General features: G+C 34.0%; 1 protein-coding gene across 1 annotated transcript in view; it reads right to left on the reverse strand.

The window, feature by feature from the left end:
• LOC117204098 (uncharacterized serine-rich protein C215.13-like) overlaps window positions 1-1,060 on the reverse strand; it is a 65,277-nt gene extending 64,217 nt beyond the window's left edge. Inside the window, exon 1 of the mRNA XM_033441142.1 lies at window positions 271-1,060. Coding sequence (XP_033297033.1) covers window positions 271-327 — 57 coding nt within the window. The 5' untranslated portion in view covers window positions 328-1,060. The remainder of the gene's footprint in view (window positions 1-270) is intronic.
• Between the last annotated feature and the right edge of the window lie 22,829 nt (window positions 1,061-23,889).

The raw sequence follows: 23,889 nt of genomic DNA on the forward strand, positions 1-23,889 counted from the left end.
TCTTAAATTTAACATTCCGAACATGAACGAACTTCTCGACGACGAGTACAACACATTACGTATTTCCACGAGCGATGTGACGTTCGTTTCGCCATAAACAATGAAAAAGCCAGGCTTCAGGAATACGAGTCTACCTATTCTGCCGTACAGGACTTCGCGTAAAAAGTGAAAGTACCGCTTACCGGTGACCATCTTATCAAATCTATTAGAAACGGCTATCCAAATGAAACACATGCACGTGTTCACGATAATTTAAAGAATGCTACTCACCAGCAGGAAAAGTACCGTGCTCGTGGCAGTCGCTTCGAACGATATTCCGCACGCCATTTCTCGCGATCGAACCACCAGGCTCCTCCTCTACCAGACCATCCTGAGACTTGTTAGCGAAGCATGCGGCCCTTGGCTTTGTCGAGCTTCTCTTTGATTAACCTCGAATCACTTTTCCACCACAAAAACCACCACGATGTTCGAACCGGCAATCTCCTCTCCCTTTCTTTATCTTTTTCTCCCTCAAGTCGGCACGTTCGAAACGTAAGGATCAACGATCGCGGATGATCGAAGCGCAATTTCAAGCTTTCAACGAGCGGCTCGTGATCTTTAGAAATCCCAGTCGATCATGGGGCACGATTTCAAGCAGATGGTGCGCCCCGACACGGATCGATCGAAACGGAACGCGATCGATCACTGTTTCTCTCTTGCCTGTTTCTTTCGCTAATCCGTGTATCCGACTCACGTTCTACAAATCGACCGTGGACAACGAGCAGTTCACGTATCAACGACGTTCGTTTGATCCTGATCTCCAAGTTGTACCGTGTTTCGATTGACCGTGATCAATCTTCATCGACGAAACGACGCGATTCGCAACGAGGACTAGACGACGCGGCCGTGAGAGCCCAGTCGTTTCGATGATGATCACGCAAGCTTGTCTCGTGCTCGTTAAAAGGTGACGATTGCACGGTCCTAACCGTAGCACAGGGCTCGGGCAACTGACAGCGGGTCAGAGCCGCGGCACACGGCGCCACGCCGCTCTCACAGCTGATCCGAGAGAACCGATCGCCTCTACTCGCCTCTCTACCCTCTCTCTAACACGCGATTCTCAACCTCTGCCACCGTGTGCTCCCTACGATTTACCTCGGCTAACCGGAACGTCATGAGAGCTTGACGAATCGCGCGCCCCCCCTCTAGCGCCCCTACTGATACGTGTCATTGTCGAATCGAACGGACAGGGATCTTTCGTGGATATTGGAACCGAGATATCGGGGAATATTGGAATAGCGTTGCGTTCCTCTGGCAACATTTCTTCGGACTTTTTTCGTTTCCATTTAATTGACTGACTGAAAGGACAGGTAGTCGATGGATAGTGGAAGTAGGCGGAGAACGAAACGAGAATGTTTGCTTGATATGCTTATCAAGTTTCCTGAACACTGAAACCGTGATATCGGATGAATTTCGAGCAATGTTGCGTTCCTCTGGCAAGATTTCTCCGGGCTTTTTCCGTTTTCATCTAATTGACTGAAGGGACAGGTAATCGATGGATGGTGGAAGTAGACAGATAATGAAACGAGAATGGCTGATATCCTATGAACACCGTTGTATTTATTAGCATTTCCATATTAATTAATTGGGTCTAAATACATCAAACTTTGTAGTATCTTTATAGGGTTATAAAAATGATGTACTATGAAAATGAAAAAATTCTTCATTAGAATTCTTCAGCTCAAATTATCATTCATCTGTAGCTACGTGAACATTCTGTAAAATGCATGTACGTGTGATTCTGTAAAAAGCATAGAAATTCACAGTTGATAATTTGTTGCTAATTGTATGCGAAACGCAAGTCATATTCGGTAAATTCTCGAAAGTGAATTTGCTTCGTCTCCTGAATTTATTAGCGTTACAAGATCGAATTGAGGGAGTGTTCACTCGAAACATTGCGTTCTATATTCGTGTTCTGCATACGTAAATTTTGAGTGAAAGAGTTTTACAAGAAATGAAACTTTAAATATCCCCAAGAATAAGTCTCAATAAACTTTAAAATAAATTTTAAATTTCCTTTACATTCAAGTAAAAGGAACTAATTAGATTCTGTCCATTAATACGCATCAATGATAGAATGATTACAATATCGGCAATATTAGGGTTGGATTTAAAACCTGTCCTAATAATTTTAATTTCTATTATTAGTGGGACATTCGTAGATAAATTCGCTTGTGGACCTAATTTTGATTCATAATAATGTACTAATTTCTATTTAATTTATACATCACGTATCGCTATACTGAAAAGATTGAATTTATATCGAGTTACTGATAAAGACAAGAAACTGTACCAAGTCAATGACATCCCAAATTTGCCACCGAGAGACAATTCGTCGATGTTATAAGAACTTTTCTTCTAGGATTACTGTACCTTCTGGTCGCTCCCTTGCTAGCAAATGAAGCATAGTAACGACCTGATCGCCATCGCGGCATTTTTTTCCAAGACACTAGTTCACCTCGTTTATGCGCTAAAGCTATGACCGTGATATTCACGTCTGATTACGTTTTTGTTGCTACGCAATGGTGTAAGTGAAAGTATTGTAAAACATACGTTACACATTATGTCGAAGCGTTAACTATAATACATATAACGCAATTAAATGACATTTTAATTTATCTCGTCCTAATCAGAACATAACAACAAGGAAAATGTGACGCTGATGTATTGCCGCGTTCCTTTTCCTTCTTTTGTTAGTTGCAAAGAATAATGAAATGCACGCTCTGACACCTCCAACCCTTAATAGTACCACCAATCGTGTTATTCATGCACACAAAGCTGAATAGTAATTAACATTCGCGATCAGGTAACGTTCATTTATGATGTAGTTTAAGTGCTCATTATTCAGTCAAAGAAACTTTAATATAATATATAATGCTACATTTTACTGTATCCTGACAATATCGGCTTATTTCAGCTGTAAGAATATGTGGAATGTATCCTTCGAATTATTTTTAATCACGTACCTATACGTGATATTTTATCTGCAGTTAAATATCGAATAATAAATCATCTTTGTACATATAATTGTATATGTAAAAATTTGAAACCGTTTATGAAGCAGTTGATGTTTAAGCTTAAAGTCTCGCGTTACGGATCAAAAACTGCAAGAAAGTTGTTTTTCGCAAAGAAATGGTATAAATTTAAAAAAATTATACCTATGGTATCATTGCTAGATTGCGGATATTTATGTAAATTTGTATCTTTATAAACACAGTGAAAGAAATGTAACGCAAATAGAGACTTGCTTCACGCCTGAAACATTATAATAAGTATTATGCATACTATCTACATTTTTTTATATATTAATTTCCCATAAATGCATAAACAATCGCCCCTTAATTTCACCATTTAATCGCCATTTTTCTACCTATGAGATTAATCAGTGTAACTTATAAATGACTCGCTTATATCTCTCTCTCTCGAAAAGAAAACATGAGACCGTCAAAAAATCTTTGATCAAATTCCCGAGAGCATAGTTGCACTAAATCAGCTATCTGACATTGAACTCTTATAAAACGATCGAAGATTAAAAACTCTTCATCGACGCGACAGCGCGAACGTGATTCCGTCACGAGGCCGTGAAAGTGAGTAGCACTAATTAATACAAGAATTATTAATAAATATTAATCCGAATTAGGCGGAGCATCGTGCTACACTTTCAGGTTTTTTCTCGTGTAGTATATATAGTATATACATATGTATGTATGAAGGTATACGAGTTTTCAACAGTGATATTCGTTCTTCGAAGGCACCTTAATTAGTTCGATAGTGATCGGTACCACGAGCTCAAGGTCATCAGCGATCTGTCACAGACAAGAGTGCTCTATAAAAGTGCAGACTCGCCTTCTGGATTTACCGCCCACGTGCCCTTAATGTCCGTCCTTTTCTGTAATTTTTCACGGTTCTCTGACTTCCAACGAGTAAATTGCCAGCGAAACGGTTAACGAATTTTTTCGGCAGCTTTTTCTTGTCGTTTTGCTATGTACATGTCTTTATTGCGGCTGATTGGGAGCACTTAATCACGTCGGAAATATTACATCCTACATGGTTGTATCGGATGTGTAAATTTTAATGAATCAACCTAAAGGATGAACCTTTACGAAGAAAAAAAAAGGATCGATCGAATGTTTGATTAAAGAAACACGACTGACAGTATGTAACGTATTCATGAAGCGTTGTTGTTGTATGGTGATGTTAAGAATGGAATGTAATTATCTAAAAAATATTATAAAAGTAACATACTATTACCGATATTATTATCTACATGCTTCTTAGTTAGTTTTCGTACAGCAACATGTATTTGAATACCTATGTACATAACGTGTTTATGCACGGGGAACGAGGAGTTCCTTCCTTTTGCATATCTTTACAATAAGTTTTTATTGCGTAGCATTTTGTCTTGTGACTCACGATTACTTTGGCTTTTTTAGTTGATTTTATTAAGTCACATTTTTTCTGTGTTTACTTATTATGAACTTATAAACTCAGAAAAATAGGAAGTGTCGATTGAAAATTTTACGATATATATATTTTTTGTATGAACATTCTAATTACACAGATTGTTGGACCAATCTCCAGTATAAACATCTCATTGGTTGAATGTTTCTCGAAATACTCAAACGAGAAAGAGAAAAATCGACAGTAAAAATCGATCTGAAAAATTTTAAACGACTATTAGTGTAACATTTTCACTGCAAATTAGCAGATAGATATAGAAATATTTTTCGCTAAAAAGCTAACAAATTCATTCGAAATATAAGGGTGACTCATCAGATTCTTTTGGAAAACCATAAAACTGTAAGGACAATTTTCAAATCTTAACGTGCAGTGTGTTCTCCGAAGGTCATTCGAAGCCGTTTTTGTACGAAGAGGAGTCTTTTACCATGATCGAAGTGTTTATCGCAGGCATAAATTCGGTACTGTTTAAAAGAAAAAGCACTCGGAGACAAAGTAAAAGTCTTCGAAAATTGCACCGAATAAAATAAACTCGAACGATGCATCACGCGGCTAGCTTCGAATTGTATCGCGATTGTCCATAAGTTTCTTGGAACACAATAAAATCAATCTTTATGAAGCTGTTGCGAGTTGTATGTACCATCCGGCGTGATGCAACAAAAGGACGTAAACTGCAACGAAACAGTTTCTGCAAAGAGGAAAAGAAATCCTCGTAAAAATTTCGTCGAAACTGGTTTCGGCTCGTAAAACTACGTTCAAACTAATTTTATAAAAAAGCAATAAAACCGTACAAAAATCGCGAGCTCGTCAGGCATTTTAAAATCGTGAACGTACCACGATAAAAGGATGAAAATCGAAAGTTAATTAGTACAACGGAAGAACCCAACAGGACATGGTCGATCGAGCAATCATCTTCTTCCTTTTCCAGTCATTCTGATCGTGGGTTGCACGATCTTCGTAACGGGTAACATCAGAGATTCGTCGAATCGAGCCACGGAACCGTTCTGCTATTTTCTCCTGGCGTTACGATAGATCCACGTCGATGACTATTGGGGAATACAAAGCGATTTAATGAAATCCTTGTGCAATAAACGCGGATGAATAACCGACCTTGCGTATAAGCGGGACGACCTTCGTTAAGTTAAGAGCGCAAGGATCCCGCCAGTTTTTCACGTCATCACGGGCCCCGTCTCCGGCTCTCGAATTCGTTCGCGACCACGCATCGAAATCTCCGGGAATGCCAGGTGACGCGGTGTGCGCGCGCGCACGTTCCACGGAGATTTTAACGATACGCCCGCTCGGAATTTATGTTTGAGGATACCTCGCGTCGCCTGGCTACCGCTCCAACGGTTCACGAATAAAATTTATCCGATAGATATCGGACGCTGAACTCTATTTACGATGTACATTAGCCGCGAAGGGATCATCCAAATAGGTGTAACGGTATGTGTAATACCATAGTGTTATGGTATTACTAACGAATCGTTGAATTCTGAGACTATCGAAATGGACAGTGATTGAAAAGGATCGTTTCAATGGTATGTTTATGGATGCTGTAATATGCATATTAATACGGAAGTTTGGATTGAAATTGAAGTAAAAGATAAGTAATTTGAATAGAGGTATTGAATGTGAGCAGCTGAATTTTTTGACGGGATGTTTACGTTTAGAAAAGCGTTAGCAGATAAAAAGTAATTTATTAATCAAGCGTAATATAAAATGATAGAGAAGTGTGCGTTTTGGTATTCTATTTTGGTAAGTTCGAGCGTTATTTATATAAAATATTTGAAAAATGATTATTTAAATAATATATTTGGATCAGTATTATTTTGAAATAATTACGCGTTAGTTTACTTGAATAAGTAAATAATCTTTCGCCGAATTAGTTTATTATTTAGCTGTTAGACCATACGATCTTTTTGATCTCATTTGGTATATTGTATTTGAGTAAATGTTTCTTCAAATGATATCAAATTTCTGATTCCATTATATCTATATTGACAACTGGATTAGAGATACTGGCAGATACGTCATATTCAAGGGTAATTGAAATTAAAACAATATTCGACGAGAGCGAATGCAGTAAAATAAACATTAACATATTTCGTATTAAATATTATTTTTTTACAGATTGATAGCTTATAAATGCCGTAATATAAAGTAATTGTATTTTTACAATTGGAGTTTTCAACTCTATTAATTTTATGAAGGCTGCGACTTTATTTAAGTTAATGTAACGATAAGAAACATTTTCTCTTATACCTGATCACGAATTGCTTTATCAAGCACTCGATGAACAGTATAGGTATTATTCTTTCTGGTATGAATGCAAATGGATAAATTAGTCTAATGTATCCGAGAAATCATTTGTACCTGTAAATCTACAGTGGAAAATACGAATGCCTTGCAGGGCAAATGAGCAGTAATGATACGTTATGGAAATTCGTGCTGATAATTTAACTTAAAAAATGGTCAATTTGCCGCGTAAGTAGTGAATCAAGTTCAAATTGACTCGAATCACACAAGATTAATAGCATTCAGAGATTTATTCCAACTCAAGTACTTCTTTAAAAGACATTCTGACCAATTTATTATTTGCTGAATATATTTAGCAAGAACTGTTACATGTCTTACTTCCATTTAATATGCATTTAAGAATTTAATATTTTCCGATCAGAAAAATACCCCTAAATACCATTTAGTATATAGTGCATTATAATATTTTAATATTAATCTTTATCTTTATAATATTAAATAAAATTTTATGAATATTTTAAACAATTTTTTATCAATATTCTTATCCTTCTAATTTTATCTTCTTAGGTATAGATTTATCTTTATAAAATACTTTCAAAGTATCATCTTTTAATTTTATTTCACACAAAGTTCTATTCAATATCCAAATGAGTTTTATTATAATTTCTTGTATTTTTCATTCTACTAGCCTGATCTTAACTGAAGACTTAGTTATATGAAAATAGTTATAAAAGTCACATATAATCTTACTTTTTACATACTCTAAAGATATTTTGTCGATCAGAAGATGTCCGTGGATAATTTCCGAACGGTTTGGTCTACTTGCCTTTAATTCGCAGTTATACACAACGGTGGGCAAACAATGCACAACGCGTGCAAAAGGAAGATCAGAGATTGGACTGTTCGATTATCGAGCATCGGCAAAATTCGAAACGTGATTCCATCTAAAGCAGGAACCTTGTTGTATTATCGGTCTGTATAAATACAGTCTGAAAAAAGCCGGCGCTAAAACGCGAAGCTGAATTACACGAAACGATATATCTCTTCGCGAATTCGCAAAGATAACAGATGCCTTTTTTGCACTCAACTCGAAAATTAATAATGTCGTTTACCGATTAATCGGCCGGATCTGATTCCAGGCATGCAGAATTTCGAACAGAAGCAACCATTATTTGTCGCAGAATTCCTTCGACTGCGGTGTGCAATTACGTTTTTTGAGAAGGAAATTCAAAGAAATTGCAGTAGGAATATCGAAGAATAAATTTTTAAACAATTAATTTCCGGATATTCATTAAAATTATATTATAGTTATTTGAGAGACGATAATTTAACAAGACCATGGACTATAGTTCTTTTTTTTTTCATCCTTATTTTAAGATTATACCTACACAGAAAAGTTATTGGTAATCGGATTTTCAACCTACAAATTGCTTCTTCAATGTCAAACTTTCCTACCTAAATCCCACAATAAATTCTATTGCTTCTCCCATTTCTTGCTCGCAACCCTTGCAATATCAATCAAACCAAAGATCATCGATCTTCTTTATATACCCAAGATATTCAAGCTTTCCCAAATATATTGGGGGAAAACGAATCTATAACGCGCCTACAGATTTAGAGCAGTGAGAAGTGATACTCATTGATACTCAATACTCGTTTCGTAGAAGAAATGTACATCATGTTGCAATACTTATTTATATATTACAATCTCATTGTATACATATATGTACAAAACTATGCGGTATTAAGATCCTATCGCTTCTTGCGGTGAAACATTAAACATCACTTCCACCTAAGTATACAATTTTCCTCACATATACCCTCTTAAACCTCCTAACACTTGCCACTCATGCACCCTGAGATTCCGCGTCATATTTTGTCGAATACACTTTTTTTCTCCTATCAAGAGCCAACACTGGTCGCTATGCACGGACCCTATAGAAGGTACATCGAGCTGGCCCTCGATCGTGGCGCTAAATTTTCCCTTTATCTGCATTTCTCGCATGCCAAGCGGCTGTGCCACTCTGTCGGCTGTTCGGTCGCGCGGCCTCTCGCTGGAATTCCGCCGATCGCGCAAACGCGTCGGCTTGTATTGGAGGTCAGCCGCGACCTAGGCATATCTTGCTGCATTGTTCCTCGAGTTCCTCGAGCATTGTTTCGTCGTTGGCCATGGGGTCGGCGCGCGAAAGGCCGACATCTGGATGCGTATCTGCCGTGGCGAGGGTCGTGGATCCGCGTCCCTCAAAAATCGCCCTTCTTCAACCGCCAGGATACCATCTCGCGCTGACTTTTGTCCACCCGCGGCCCGTGCACTTTCCGATATAATGAATGCATTACGACGCGCTATCAGTCGGCAATAAATCGTACTTGGTGCGTGGACGAAGGTACCGACATGCCGCGTCGCGAATATTACAGGTTGGCTGCTGTGTATCGGAGATAAAGCTTTGATTAAAGACACGGCTACGTTCGCGGTGGGCGTTTGCCGTTCTTGTTTTTTTTTCTTTCATTCTACATTTCTTTTTTTGCTCGAAAAGGAACGAGAAGGAAGGGCTTATTTTCTTATTTGTTTCTTTCTCGCTTTTGTCTCTATGTTTGACACGGTTTGTTGATTTGTCTTGGTTTCATCGCTGGTATCAATCTGTCAGATGGGCAATCTCGCGATAGAATCGACTTAATTTCCGCTCGCTGAACGAAGGCGACTGATGACGAGCTAGCTTGTCCGTACATATTGCGAGAGAAATAAATGAGAGTGATTACATTGAGAGATGAGAATTGTTGCTTTAATTGAAGGTGAAAGTAATTAAGCGTTTTACGGATTCTGTTAAGATTCGATGATATGACGTATATGGAACGTGAGAAGCAAAGGAATGTTTCGCAATTGCTCGAAGGGTTTACTTTGTTTGAAAGCTCGCCTAATTAAGTATAAAATTGAATAGTTTCATTGTGACGGATTTTGTGTTGAAAAATACTTTTGGTTTCTCGTTTCAGTTCCATGCTGAAGGTTTTCTTGGAATATCAAGTCTTTTATATTTGCCAAATGAGAAGAAGATTGAAATATAAAAATTCGAGGAACTCATCACAAGTCAAGGACTATAGTTGGCGAATAGATAATAGTGCACAAAATAATCTAATCTTCCTACATTGTTGGTGCGACGTTAATTTTTAAATTAGAAGAAACCGATTCTTTTCGAGGAAGGATTTTTAGTACTGCAGATTTTCATGTCTTAATTAAGAAAGAAATTCTATAGTTTTACTATGGATACTTTGTTCTAGTCGAGGAGAGATGCTTTAAGACAAACATTATTACATCAGGAGTTCTTAAATTGGACAACAGCGAATCTTAAACTAGTACACTTTGTGACACTGCTCGAACATTAACTTTAGAAAATATTGGCATAGATTAACATCGTTATATATGATACGCATATAACACTGGACTACTCTGCAGGTATTAGATTGCAAGGATGATTTTCGGCTAAATTTTTCGTTCATGGTTTTATCTCGCAGACTACGAGATTTTTTTAGAAAATGCGTGAATTCGAAACGAGCCAATTTTCACAATATCTCTCTCTCTCTCTCTTTCTGTCTTATAGGAATGTTTATATAATACAAATATTTAACAGTGATATTTTTTCCACATTCCTTCATAAAGGACAAATAAAAATGCCAATGATGTTATTTATGTTAAAAGTGTTAGTTATTATTGTTTATGGAAGGTTTCATGTATCCAAGTGTTACTTATCAACTGCCATAAATTGTATCGTGATAATGAGAAAAGCTAACACTAAAACGATATAGATTGCTATACGTAAAAGTGTAATTTTATTGACCTTCTGACGTAAACAAATAAATTCTGTTGGATTGGACGTTTTTACGACCAATGAATCAGTATTACGTTCTTAGGTTCTTACGTATCGCATTTGCTTAGAATTACATGTTCTTAACAGATGAATATTAAATTCGGTGGAAAACAATCTCGGTTTAAAGCAATAGCATGTAATTAGATATGAAATGTAAATCACGTTGACTAAGAAAAATATTTATCTATCAAAAAGGAATTTTTAGTGTTCTCAAATTAACGCTCTTTTATGCTGATTATTTTTAAATATTTATTATATTTAATTCGTTTGATTCTGTCCAAATACAATTATTTATAATTAAATAAAGAATTCTCAGCGAGTAAGTACTTTAATCTTTAATTACTAACATTTATATAAACCAAAGCATCAATAAACCAAATAATGGTTTCAGCTTGATTTGTTTTTTCATGTTTTCTTTTTTCGATGCCAAACAAGATACCATTGAACAAAAAGTTTATGATACATATCGGAAAAAACCTTTTTTGTTTGATATTCCAATGACGTTATAATCAGTAAACTTTTTTACAGAATTTAGTATTGCACGAGATTCGTTTTGACTAAAATTGCTAATTAATCAGTAATAATCTTCGATCAAGGAATAACAATAAATATGTCGAGATCCTATCTACGTAAAAAAAGAATGGAAAAAGTATCCAATTTGCTATATGCGAATGAAGAATAAAAGTAAAAGAGATCAGTAGATAGATCTATAATTAAAATAAGAATGTTCCTTAAGATAAATGCATAATGACCTGAATGTACATTTAATTTATACCGATAATCCGCAAAAATCTTTTTAGAAATTTTGATTTAGAAATTTCGAATTTCTTCCACAAATATTAAAAATGAAAGTTTTCATTGTTCGTAGCTACTTTCCTCATGATTCACAGAGAGGTGCATTTTTGTCATCCAGCTTCAATTTTGGTCTCATCATTTTCTTTCAATGGATTCTTCTGTCAAGAAAAATAGCAACTCGTTCAGTATAATTTTTAGTTTTGTCACTTAAATCCCTTGATTTCATTGTACTGTTTTCTATCAACCTTAAAAAAAGAGATATAGCTTTGTTTACTAGAACGAAATTAATGGTTCGTTTTATTCGAAGAATAACAGTACAGCTTTGTCGGTCGACCACACCGAAAATTTCCAACAATAACGCCGTATGCTCGTTTCAACGAAACATCGTTGTATCTTGAACAGGCAGACCCAACATCCTCAGCATCGTTTTAGCAGAATATCCTTTAAAACTACCACATAATTCATTCGGCTTATAATACGAGCATTTTGATAGTTTTCTTTGAAATAATAATTTACTGGCTTTTTTATCGAACAGGTTGGTTATTGCTTCGTAAGATGTTTTAAATGATAAGTCAATTTATAGTTTTCTCTGCATTTAATTAATCTCTCCTAAATTTATGTTAACGCGTTCATTCTGTTAAGACATAGATATATATACACATCATTTCGCGTTTACGGTCATTGTACGCGATATAAAATTCTGGCGTGGATAACTTTTTAATTTTCTCACCTGTGGCCATATTAATTAACTTTCTTGTCTCTCGTCACTTTATATAATGAAATTATACATATATATATATTTTTTTTCATAATATATGAAATTGATGTGTGATAAATGCTACTATGTTTAGCCAGTAAATCATGAAAAATTTTATATTTTTATGAAATCGATCGCTTCTTACGCAACAAATTAATATTTGGAAGCACTGCTCAATTTCTTTAAATACCAATATATTTTCCATTGCTACTAATCTAACTAGTGGAAATAATGTACTTGGCATAAATATTTGTAATCATTTCACTCAATGGAAATTGTTCTCCGTTTTCACTGTACTTTTTTAACAAAATTTCAATGAAATATTCATTTAAAAATCACGACATTTATATACGATTAAACGAGATTAAATCGAAAATTTTATAGAAATCCGAAATTCTTGTTGGACGTTTACTAGCTACCTGAACTGCTTCGATCGTTAAAAAAATGGTTCCTTTTCTCCCGAAGTTCTGCCGATGTAATATAAACGTCCAAAGATTTTAATTAAGCAAATTTTTACACTTTAAGAAATATACGACTACATTTTTTTCCATTTCCTGCTTTCCAATTTACTGTCGCCGAACTAACTACTGGTCATATAGAATGCGAAATCTCTTATACCTTTTTCCCCCTGGTGGCTGACCTAAGCTCCAGTCAAAAGCAAAAACGACGTAGGCTGCCTGCTGAGATCCTCTTCATAGAAGAACGCTTCCGTGGAAGTTTCTCGTTTGAAATTTGTTCTGGAGTGTGAATCGTAATCGCGATCAACGAAAATTATTCTGTTGTTAGTGGACAGGTCGAAACTTTTTATGTCGTGTAACGTGGCTGAAAAAGGCCCTTGAGATCATTATGGTATACTTTCTTATAGTTTCTTATTATTCGAAGAATAACTGTACAACTTTCTCGCCTATGAGTTGGCATTGAGACAAATCCAGCGCGAATAGTAAGATATTTTTTTATTTGAAACAATGACACAGCGAAAAGTAATACGAAGATTTCGGTTAATTTCGTACAAACTAAACGAAATATCTAATATTTCTAATTTAAAGTTTCGTATCTACTTAAATTTGGGAAACGTTTTCGCTTGATTTGATTTGTGGAATATCGCCGTACACGGTACATAAGCGACTACTTATTAGCTGATTTCTGATTATTAGCTGATTGCATTATCTTCGTATGATTAACGATGGTAGGCAAGAATATCTCTCGTGGAAATTAAAGATCTTACAATCCAACTTCTGTACTCGTAAACTATTATCGACACAGTCTTAAAATAGTATTTAGCTACTTACACAAAAGGTCTAGCATAATAATGGAACGAATTAATGTTTGCATCGCGATGCACATACATAATGCACCTGAGTAGAAATGCGTTATCGTTACATCTAAGATTTCCATCGTTGCGTCTTCCATTCACAATTATTAGATGCTTTGGCGTTCATAATCGTTGCTTCTATTATTTATATGTTACATAGTATAAATTGCATCCGAGCGATAAATCACGTGAAGCTTAATCGAATATATTTCACGTGGGTCGTGCGTAACTATATAAAAGAGTGAAAAGATATTAGGAATAATGGTTCACTTAGAAGTTTCGATATTTCAATGAAAAACAAATAAGCATATGATACTCTATTAAGCTAGTTAAAGTGAAAGATTTCTAGGCTAGAATTAGCATAAACATACAAAGAGACTTAACTTCAACCTTTGTATTTCGAACGCAACTAAACTAAATCTTACTCAAACCTAATCAAAACTGACAAAGTTGCTATCTACGCAACAGCTACGTACAGCGCACGCTGCGTACAGATTCTCCTTGTAACAAAAAGGTTAAAGAAGTATCGGTTAAACAAGTGAATAAATCTTGTAAAATGTAAAGTAGCTTCGAATAAAATAAAATATAATGGAAATGAGGAATAATTTTTCAGATAAAGGTACTTTCCTTATATCAAATATGTCTGCGATTTCGATTTTGAAAGTTAATTTAACGTTTCAAAACATGTATCAACGTAGAAGCATATTATTTCCACAAAGTCTTACCAAAGCAAAAGTATTAAATATAATTAGACAATAAAATTATACTTTTATTTAATTGAAATATGCAGAAATAACGTGGCATAGCGAGTAACATATCATGTTAAATGCAAAAGATTATGCGTAATACAGAATACAAATTTCAGACTATTATAACAATGTACCAATTAACTATGCATTAATTATTTTAATATACCAAAATTCTTGTAAACCTGTCACAATACTGAGAAGAATTAGCGAGAAGAATTACTCTCCCTTTATCAAGCTTAATTTTTATCTTTTAAAAATTTCTTATAAAATATCTTCAACATTATTTGCATATCGATACATATTTGTTATATGTATGTAATGCATGTTAAACATCATATAGCTCTCTAGAATCATTTTATGTACCGTCATTATATGAGTTAACAGAAGCGTTGAAATAGAAACGTTTTCTCCCGTGAATACGTCCGAAAGGTCTTAATCACTGCGTTGTACATCTTCAACTTTAGCTTTCCATGTACCACAAGAAAAGAAATAAGTGTATAGTCCTGTTTGCTCTGCTGCCTTGTAATCGAAGTATGCAACTTCTTAAGCCTTGCACCATGGGGAAAGCAAGTGTACGTCATAAATCTTAACAAGGTAGCTCTGTGAATTGAAATTGTGACTTTATCTTCACTTCTCGCCTATCTTTTTACGCGCCTCATGTAAAAGGATTATTAAACGATTTATTCAATTTGAATCTCCTCTCAATCTTCTTTGACAACTTTAAAACGTCTTCCGCAGATTTTTGATTCGTATTTTGAAGCTCGCAATTTTACAAAACTTACAAATTTTACAAATTTTACAAAACTTACAATTTTAGAAATAAGAAATTTTAAGAAGTATATCTTTTTCTTATTTACACTTGAGAAAGATTTTAATGAGAAATATTTAGAAATAAAAAGACTTTTATTTCAACAGAATTGGAATATTATAAATTATTGAAATACAAGTTTGTTCGGTCGTATTCTCTGTACTCTGAAATTATTCTGTTTTCACCTTTCAGTTATCCTTGCAGCTATATATGTATACCAATACGGCAAGCCACAATCACTTGATTATTATACCAATGCAAATCGAATTCAACTACCTTGGATAATAAAAAGAAAAAAAAAAGATCAGATACGTAAACTGAATTAAGAACTACTAAGAGCGTATAATTATTTCTACATTGTATAATTATTCTTACATAACGAATATCGAGCTCAGTAATTTTTAAATAATGCTTACTTTCAATTTTTCTAAAAAGGATGTAGACATACTTGAAAGTTCCACACATTTTTGCGCGTTCATGATAAATTAATCCCTATTGAAAAACAAATAAAATCTTGGATATATAAAAAAATATATAGTATAACAAGAAAGATGAGCTTCTATCTGTTTATTTTGTAAAAACAATTCAAATCTACAGAAAGTCTTGTGTATCGTTGAAAATCTATAAAATTTCTATAAAAACCTTCATATTGATCATTTTCACCAATCTGGCAGTTTTAAAGTTAAAAAGTCCTTACATACGAATAATTTTCTATGAATATGAAAATTGAGTATTTGCTCTTACATTTATATTAAAGTATCCGAAAGTATTTTTTTATTTTTTCATGAGAATTAATATTACTAGGCTATGAATATTTATGCAAATTTACATTTCTATGAACAAAACTAAAAGGGTAGCATTTAAACAGAGATTTATTTCACCTACTAAATTTTATATTTTAATATAAATTGAATATTTTATACCTTCTCTCTTCTTTTGCGTATTATGTGCATTTTCTATACTTTTATAATTTTATTAATTTTTAAATACTCGTAGAAATATTAATTATTGTCCAAATATTACTATCATTCGGAGAATATTAACACCATCGTTAACCAACGAAGCTACTTTTATTGCTTGTTGTTGTCCTTTTCGTTCTTAATAAAGTAATTGCTGAATAAAACGAAAGCACAAATAAAAGTATTACTGTAGGTAAAACCTTGAGCAACATATGGGAAAAAATACTTAATGAATATGTATCAATATAATCTGCTCATCAAACAGACGTTGAACCCGGACGTCTGTGCCCTTACAAATTGTATCGAAGATTACCTGATTTTTGTCTTTTTCCAACCAGGCGTCTTGATTTACTTGAAAGATGAAAATCTGCCAACCTCGAATTTTGATTAATGGCATAAATATGATACGTGTCATGAGAAATTAGCATATTACAGATATATCAAGAACAGTATTAATGGTTTCTTCGGAATGAAATCTACAGAAACAGATTTATAAAATATCTAATCTTACATGAAAATAGTATTTGGACGGTACTTTACTGATTTACATTCTTTATGTTTATAATAATAACGCATAACATTCCACTATAATATTGAGTTATTCTTTAAACAATATTTAATACGTTCTGTAAAAAACGTTTATAATATTGGTTCAAGGGAACGATGAATTTTATTTGATGTTAATGCGTGCAAGAATATATAAAATCCTTTTTTTCAATCATTGAGAAAGATTTTTTGTTATGTAAGGATTAAGGATTGAAGATATGTAAATCAGCAAGCATATTTTGGATTATAAAATAGAAAACTATTTCTATGTCATTTTCTCGTTTTTGTATCCGACAGTTATTTATAAAGATTAAAGATACTTAAAATTATAATAATTTACTAATATTATGTAATAGTTTCAAGTACCATCGTTTACGAGAGAACAAAGTTTTTAATATTTAAAGACTCGGAAAATACATTTTTATTTATACTACGTTCTATTTCGATGAAAAGTTTACGTCATCAGACGTAAGAAACTAAAATTCTTACATAGACGGATAAAATATCATGTTGTTATCGAATCAATCCTTTTTACAAAAAAGGTTTCTTTCATTTTTCTAAATCAAAAATTAATTTTAAGAAAATACAAATTTAGAAGAATCAATTAATGATCTTAAAATAATTAGTGCTCCAGGTTTCTATCTTCATTTATCTTCAATGATAATATATACAGTAAAAGATATGTTTTCTACAATATATTTATGCGCCACCAGAATGAGTGAGTCAAGGTCTCTGTATTAAATCCCGCTAAAGTCACGGTCGTATCGAGAAAGTCGATAACACGTATTAATGGATTCGATACCAGGAAGAGCATCTCATTAAGCAATAATTGCAATCTCATCCTGTGAATCATCGAACCATAACCTACCGCAAATTTCGAATCACACGCTGAAACTGTATAATTATTACATTTCGATCGCATCTCAGTGAAAATGCCATTGACAGATTTCATTCATGATGTCGGCAACTTGATGATTAATATTAATCGAGGAATTTTATTTCGGTAAATCCACCAGAGATTCCTCTTGAAAATCTTCTGAATGATGATCACAGTTATGTAAATGTGCTAGATAACATGGCTTGAAGTACGTTTCGTAAAATATATTTTAATAAAATTTGTAATATATTTCAATAAAATTTGTAATAATTAATACGTATTAATACTACTCTTCAAGATTAACATTATAAACTGCAAATTTAAAAGCGTATTCCAAATGATTTATATCGTATACTATAAAGATTCCACAAAACAATTTCACATATAAAAAATTAGAAACATCCACCGCTTGTTCAAGTTATTTCTATCTTTTATTTCCAGGCGACAATTTCAAGTATAAGACAAATTTTGTCTCTCAAGAACTAAACTGCAAATGACTCTTAACCGCAAATGCGAGATGCTCAGTAGTCGTTTTGCATACAAAAAATCTAAAGCATGATATATCCTCGGTCATATTTCATTGCTTATTAATGGCGTTTTGTCAGCCTGTATCAAACCAGATCATTATAAATAGCTGTAGAACCGGTGTAGCTGCGATTACAGTAAACCATTTCGAATCCATAATTATTGTCGAGTTCGCATGATCACTAAACCGGACAATGATGTCATTGAAACGAACGGAACTAAAATCGAAACGATTCTTGAGAGAGAACACTGCCGGGACCTTTTCATCACGAAAACTTCAACACTTTTCATCTCGAAAATGTCATTGCCAATCAAGTTGATCTTTCGCAGTTTACACTTTTCCGCTGCGTCAATGTTACGCAAGTTTGTTTTGAAATGTCTTATGGTCTGAAAGATTTAGCTGCTATTTTAAGAACACTGTTTTGAAATTTAATATCAATCATAGTATAATTTTTTACTTGGGAAGAAACCTCTATATAATCAAGAAAGATCTGATCATTAAATTAGGAATTCTGAAAGTGACAATAAAAACAAATTAATTATCGAACACGATCTACTTTATATTATATATACACACACAGTTCGGAATGCTCTTGAACGAATACAAAAACAGTTTCACTTAATTGTATTTGCGTTCCGAAATGTAAAAATTGCAGAGCGAAGAGAGAATTACTATTATTAATTAATAAAAGTAACCTGTTTAAATATTGAATTAGGACTATTACGTGACTAGATCAACAAATCTATTGTATATTGCAATCAATATATTTACGTGTATTTAATCGTTAAGATCAAGATGATCAACATTGCGTGCGTTCAAATATTGCGCGCATACAAACAACAAAACACGCTATGATATATGATTTTTTTTAATTCAGGTGAAACATACGATACATTGTGATGCGAAAGGTTAAGTATGTCCGATCAATATGACTATTCAGACATGACACATACATTGAAATTTATATGATACAATATCAGTAAACAAAATATGGAACAAATTTCTGAATGAGAAAAGAACACAAACCGAAAAAAGAAATTTCAAGTGTAATTAACAATGTACAAGAAAATTCGCGAGATAATCAATGACTAACCACAGCAATCCATCAGTAGTTCGGAAAATACTGATCCATTATACAGGTTCATTAATCTTTTGAACTTCGAAAGACACAGGTATAGATGAAATCATTTGTAAGATATGGCTGCATACAGTCTATTTCTTCACTTTTCTGATTCAGAGTCTATGAAAAAGCCTATTAATCTGATCGGGTTATTACTGATTACAGTTTAATTCAAGCGGCCGCTTACAGGAAATTAACAAGAAATGAAAAGAACTGAGAATTCATCTGACGATTATGAAGATTGCGTTAAATCTTGACGTAAGAAATTCTGCTTCAGGTCGTCAGAAGTTTGACGTCACAAGGACAAACACATGTAAAAATCGGCGAAAATCCGTATCGATGATATGTAGTATGACTCGTATTTCCGTTTTGAACCTAATTACGAATGTTTCAGTTCTACAAAAACAGCTCAACGTACTATATCACTTGATTTATGAGTAAAATTAACTTCTGATACCTTTAAAATTCTACTTTATATGATAACAACGATTGTTTATACCATATAACGGCTTACGTACTCGATAATTAAGGTAGACCTTTGTTGCCTTCTCGACATTGGAAACTATGCAGATCACGTCAATTCTGCGGATTTACGCGAAACTGAACATAAAACGGTAATACGTGCAAGGGTTTGCTGACGTTGGTTTTCTTAGATGCTAATCATGTTAAGGCCACGGAGTTTGAAATACGTATACGCTAAAATAGAAAGTATTTATATCAGGGAACAGCCCGATGTTATCTATTGTAATAACCACAAAAAGGAGGACTAATTTATGTTAACTGATTAACGTAAAACACAACTGAATTTCAAATACTTAAAGTCAAAGAAGCTGCTCGAATTAAATATGTTTCTAGCAATTATCATCTTCAATCTTACAATTCATTCAACTTTCTTAATGCGTAAGAGGAATGACACAAGAAAAAAGAATAAACTTTGAAATAGAATGTTTTAAATAAAAAATGATTAATCACCCATAATAAGAAATTTTATTTACCGCTTAGGTAATAGCCTTTGGCTTTGAAGAATTCTAATAAAATATTCTCATAAAATATTCTCATAAAATATTCTAATAAAATATTCTCATAAAATATTCTAATAAAATATTGAATAAATTTTTATTACATAATTATACTGACGTTTACATCCTAGAATTAGCGCCTGTTTCTACGAACGTCAGACCAATTCTTCCCACGTATTTAACACAGCTTCCAGTTTCGAATGTATAATACGTCGACGACTGCGACCAAGTGCATACGCGCGTTAAAATAAAACGCGATGACGCGTATATGCTGAGACCGGGTTCCGTGAGGCCGCGACTTGTTCGTAGCTAACTCGTAACCATTAAGCGGTAGGAACGCCTCGATGTTACAAATGAGGCGGCATTCGCATAATTAATCGGCGGAACGAACGAAAACGAGGGAGCAGGCACCGTGAAATTTTTCATCGAACCACTGTGAGAAACCGCCAGTAAAGACGGGGTGGTCGTCGAGATCGGAAGTTGACGAGATTCGAAGAAATCCTGCTGTGTTTTACTTATCGAACGACACAGACTGACTTTTAAGGACACAATTTTTTAAAAGGATTAGTTAAATTTTTATCGGCCTAAAGGGAAACTATAGCATGAATGTCGAACACTTGAACTCCTAAAGAAAGGATTAGGTGATTCTACGAGTTTTAAATTAATATTTCTCTTTCTTTCTTTAAGTTTTCTTTTTGTCCTCTTGTTTCAATTCATTCTTGTGTATATTTTGCAATATCCCCTATATAATGCGTTTCATATATAAAATACATTATGAAAGATAGCAATATATTTCACTAATAATATCTGTTTCGTATCTTACATGATCTAGTTCGTGAAAGATACGTATCAATGCGGTAAATGAAACGACATTTCACATTTGAATTTACGTACTTAGATTTTACTTTAAACTAAGGACTTTGGACCAGACACTCCATATTCTGATTCAAATGAAATCTGTGTTACAGCTAAGAACTATTTACTACACCTAGGAAGAATTTCTTAACCAATACCAAAAACTAATCCAACATGTACATTATGTCTAGAAAAGTACCGTTTAGTCTTAATTTATAACCTTAAGTAGCAATCTATCCACATAAGCATTAATAATTTTCTTCGATGACCGCTCAAGCAAATGATTTAGTGCCAAACTTGCGACATAATTAGCGTTTAGTTTACCTTAAATTTCGATGATAGCTGCCTCTTCTTTTCCCAATCCTTTTTTTTTTTTTTTATTTTTTCACATTCGTTTTGCATAATTAATCGACTAGCCGAACACTGCTGCCTCGGGGGAAGATTATCGGCCAGTTTTCGTCGTTTTCGTCGGGCCACGCACGTAAGACGGTAGCATGCTCGAACCAGAGATTGACATTAAGATTGGACAGTGATATTTATAATGAAACAAACCGACCATGTTTGTGAGCACCCCCGCCTACCAGCACGCATTATGGACATCGTTTCGCGTGAAATATGGCCAGATTATTATCGTACCAATGAAATTTAATATTTTGCTCGATGTACGTCGCAGTTCGATAAGGAAATTTCTACGTGTATAATTCACGGATTGAAAGTTCCAAAGAAAGTACATCGAGCGTAGATATCATCTGACAATGAGAAGAAATCTAGCAGTTTTCCCACTTGAGTAAGTGGCATTGCAGAAGCACGAGTTAGTAGTAGAATATTTATAGTTTGTCGAAGTACGAAATATAAATTAGTTGTAATTTGAGATTTTTAAGTTACATTGGAACAATCTGAACTTTTTTATCGTAAATTAAAAAGATAATGTCTCAAGAAAATATTCTCTAAATAAGCAAAATTTTTGAAATACTTCATGCATTTAGCATTCACAATAGATATTTCTCATATGTGTTTTCTTCATTTCTAATAAAATTTTTATTCGAATTAAATTTTTGTCTGGGATAGAAACTCATCAATTTCCTACAAGATCGCATAAAATATTATAACTAACAATTTTTATCGAGGCGACTGTGATCCCTACTTAGAAAGGTTAGTGATCCTAAGATGTCGCAACTTTCAATTTATCAACCTCGCCTTGAAGCCTCTTATAATCCGCTTGGAATTTCTTGGTGTTCTACATACCACGTCGTCTTATTTTATTTCAGTTTTATACATTTCTCACATAACTCAATCTGAAAGTAAAAATACAATGACACACTCGGCCACAGTAAGTTTCTATACCTTATACATTTAATTCTCCTTTTACCGAAATAACTGTGCGTTATCAATTTGCACGCGAAATCACGCAAACGACGTTTGAAATACTTTTCCATTTGGATCGAACGATTTACATTTTGCGGTATGATTTTGCAATTTTTTACGACACGATTTGTATTCCATTGCTGTATAAAATAACAAACGCAGGTCCGAATATATAATTCAAAGTCGTATTCGATACGTATGAGATGCTTTTTATGAAATGTAGTTTTATTATCAGCCAAAAGTACCAACAGTGGTTGTCGACCGGTCAACGAAAAACGTATTTCATTCGAATCGTTTATTTATGATTGCATTGTAATTGTCAGAACCATTAAAATGCCCGTCAATTATTTACAGTACGATAATAAATTATTTCTTCGAGTTATAATGCGACTCGGCATCATCGTATATTTCATTTTTCAAAGTTCGTGACTACGTATCGTCTAAAATTGCCGCGCAATTTTACGATAATGAGACGCATGATTTCTTCTACACGATGTGATGTAATTACAAATATAGTGCGTCTCTCGTCCAAAATTAATACTTTCGTTTATACGTATTCTGTGTTTTGTTCAACTCTGAAGAAAGGCAATCATATTGTTTTGTGAGATAAGTGTAATAAACGAGTTAAAATTGAATATCGATGTAATGCAATGCAAATTTTCCTGAGTGTTTCTTTCCTTTTATGTCTTCGCTGTCATCTCTTTAGTATTCATTATACGCATATAAAATTATTTTATAGCACCTTATATGTATATAAAATCGCAGTGATGGAAAATGTAACAGCAAAATGAAATTTAAAATTAATTTATTAATCACGTACCTAATTTTTTATAGAGCTAGCAGGTAATTCATTATTACGTATAAAATTTGAAAATTGAAACTTTCATTAGTCTAATTTCAAGCTTAAATTCTTCAAAATCCTTTCTAAACATCGTATGCTACGACGGGTAACGAGGAACTTCCACGCCAAACAATGTCAGACGAAGAATTAACCGAAGTACCCAATGACAGATTACCCTTAATAACCGATGATAAGACAAGCAACCTCCGTATTAAGCGATGTAAAAAAAACGAACTACCAACTAAATGAACTCATGACAGATTACCAGCAGCAACTGATGTACGAGGAAGCTTTCTTTCGACTCGATTCATCACGCCTCCGAGCAATTTTTACTCGTCATACCTTGACAACGATCTTAATAAATGCAGAAGAATATTATTAATCGCGTGACTTTGTTCCGAAGCGACAAGATTTCGTTCGAGAAGAGATCCTCAGCTGGAAAGTTTGGTTCGTGACTGTGGGGTGCCTTAGATGGGGGTCATTTCTTTGTCTTTTGCTTGAGCATGATGGACGGGGTACGATGTTCCCGCGCACGATCCATAAATACCGACACATCGAACCGGTTAATAAATGCAGTTCACACGAAATTCCGGCAGCGGAAATTAATTATGGTCACGTCCGATCGTCGTATGTTGGTGGTGATCGATCAACAATTATGCATGATCGCGAATATAGATGTGTTTTACTATAAATATTTCTCAACAATGTATATGTTAAAACAAGAATATTTGTCGTTTGTGGAATACTTTT

This window comes from Bombus bifarius, unplaced genomic scaffold, assembly GCF_011952205.1.
Source record: "Bombus bifarius isolate JDL3187 unplaced genomic scaffold, Bbif_JDL3187 scf7180000007977, whole genome shotgun sequence".
In the NCBI taxonomy this organism is placed as follows: Eukaryota; Metazoa; Arthropoda; class Insecta; order Hymenoptera; family Apidae; genus Bombus; species Bombus bifarius.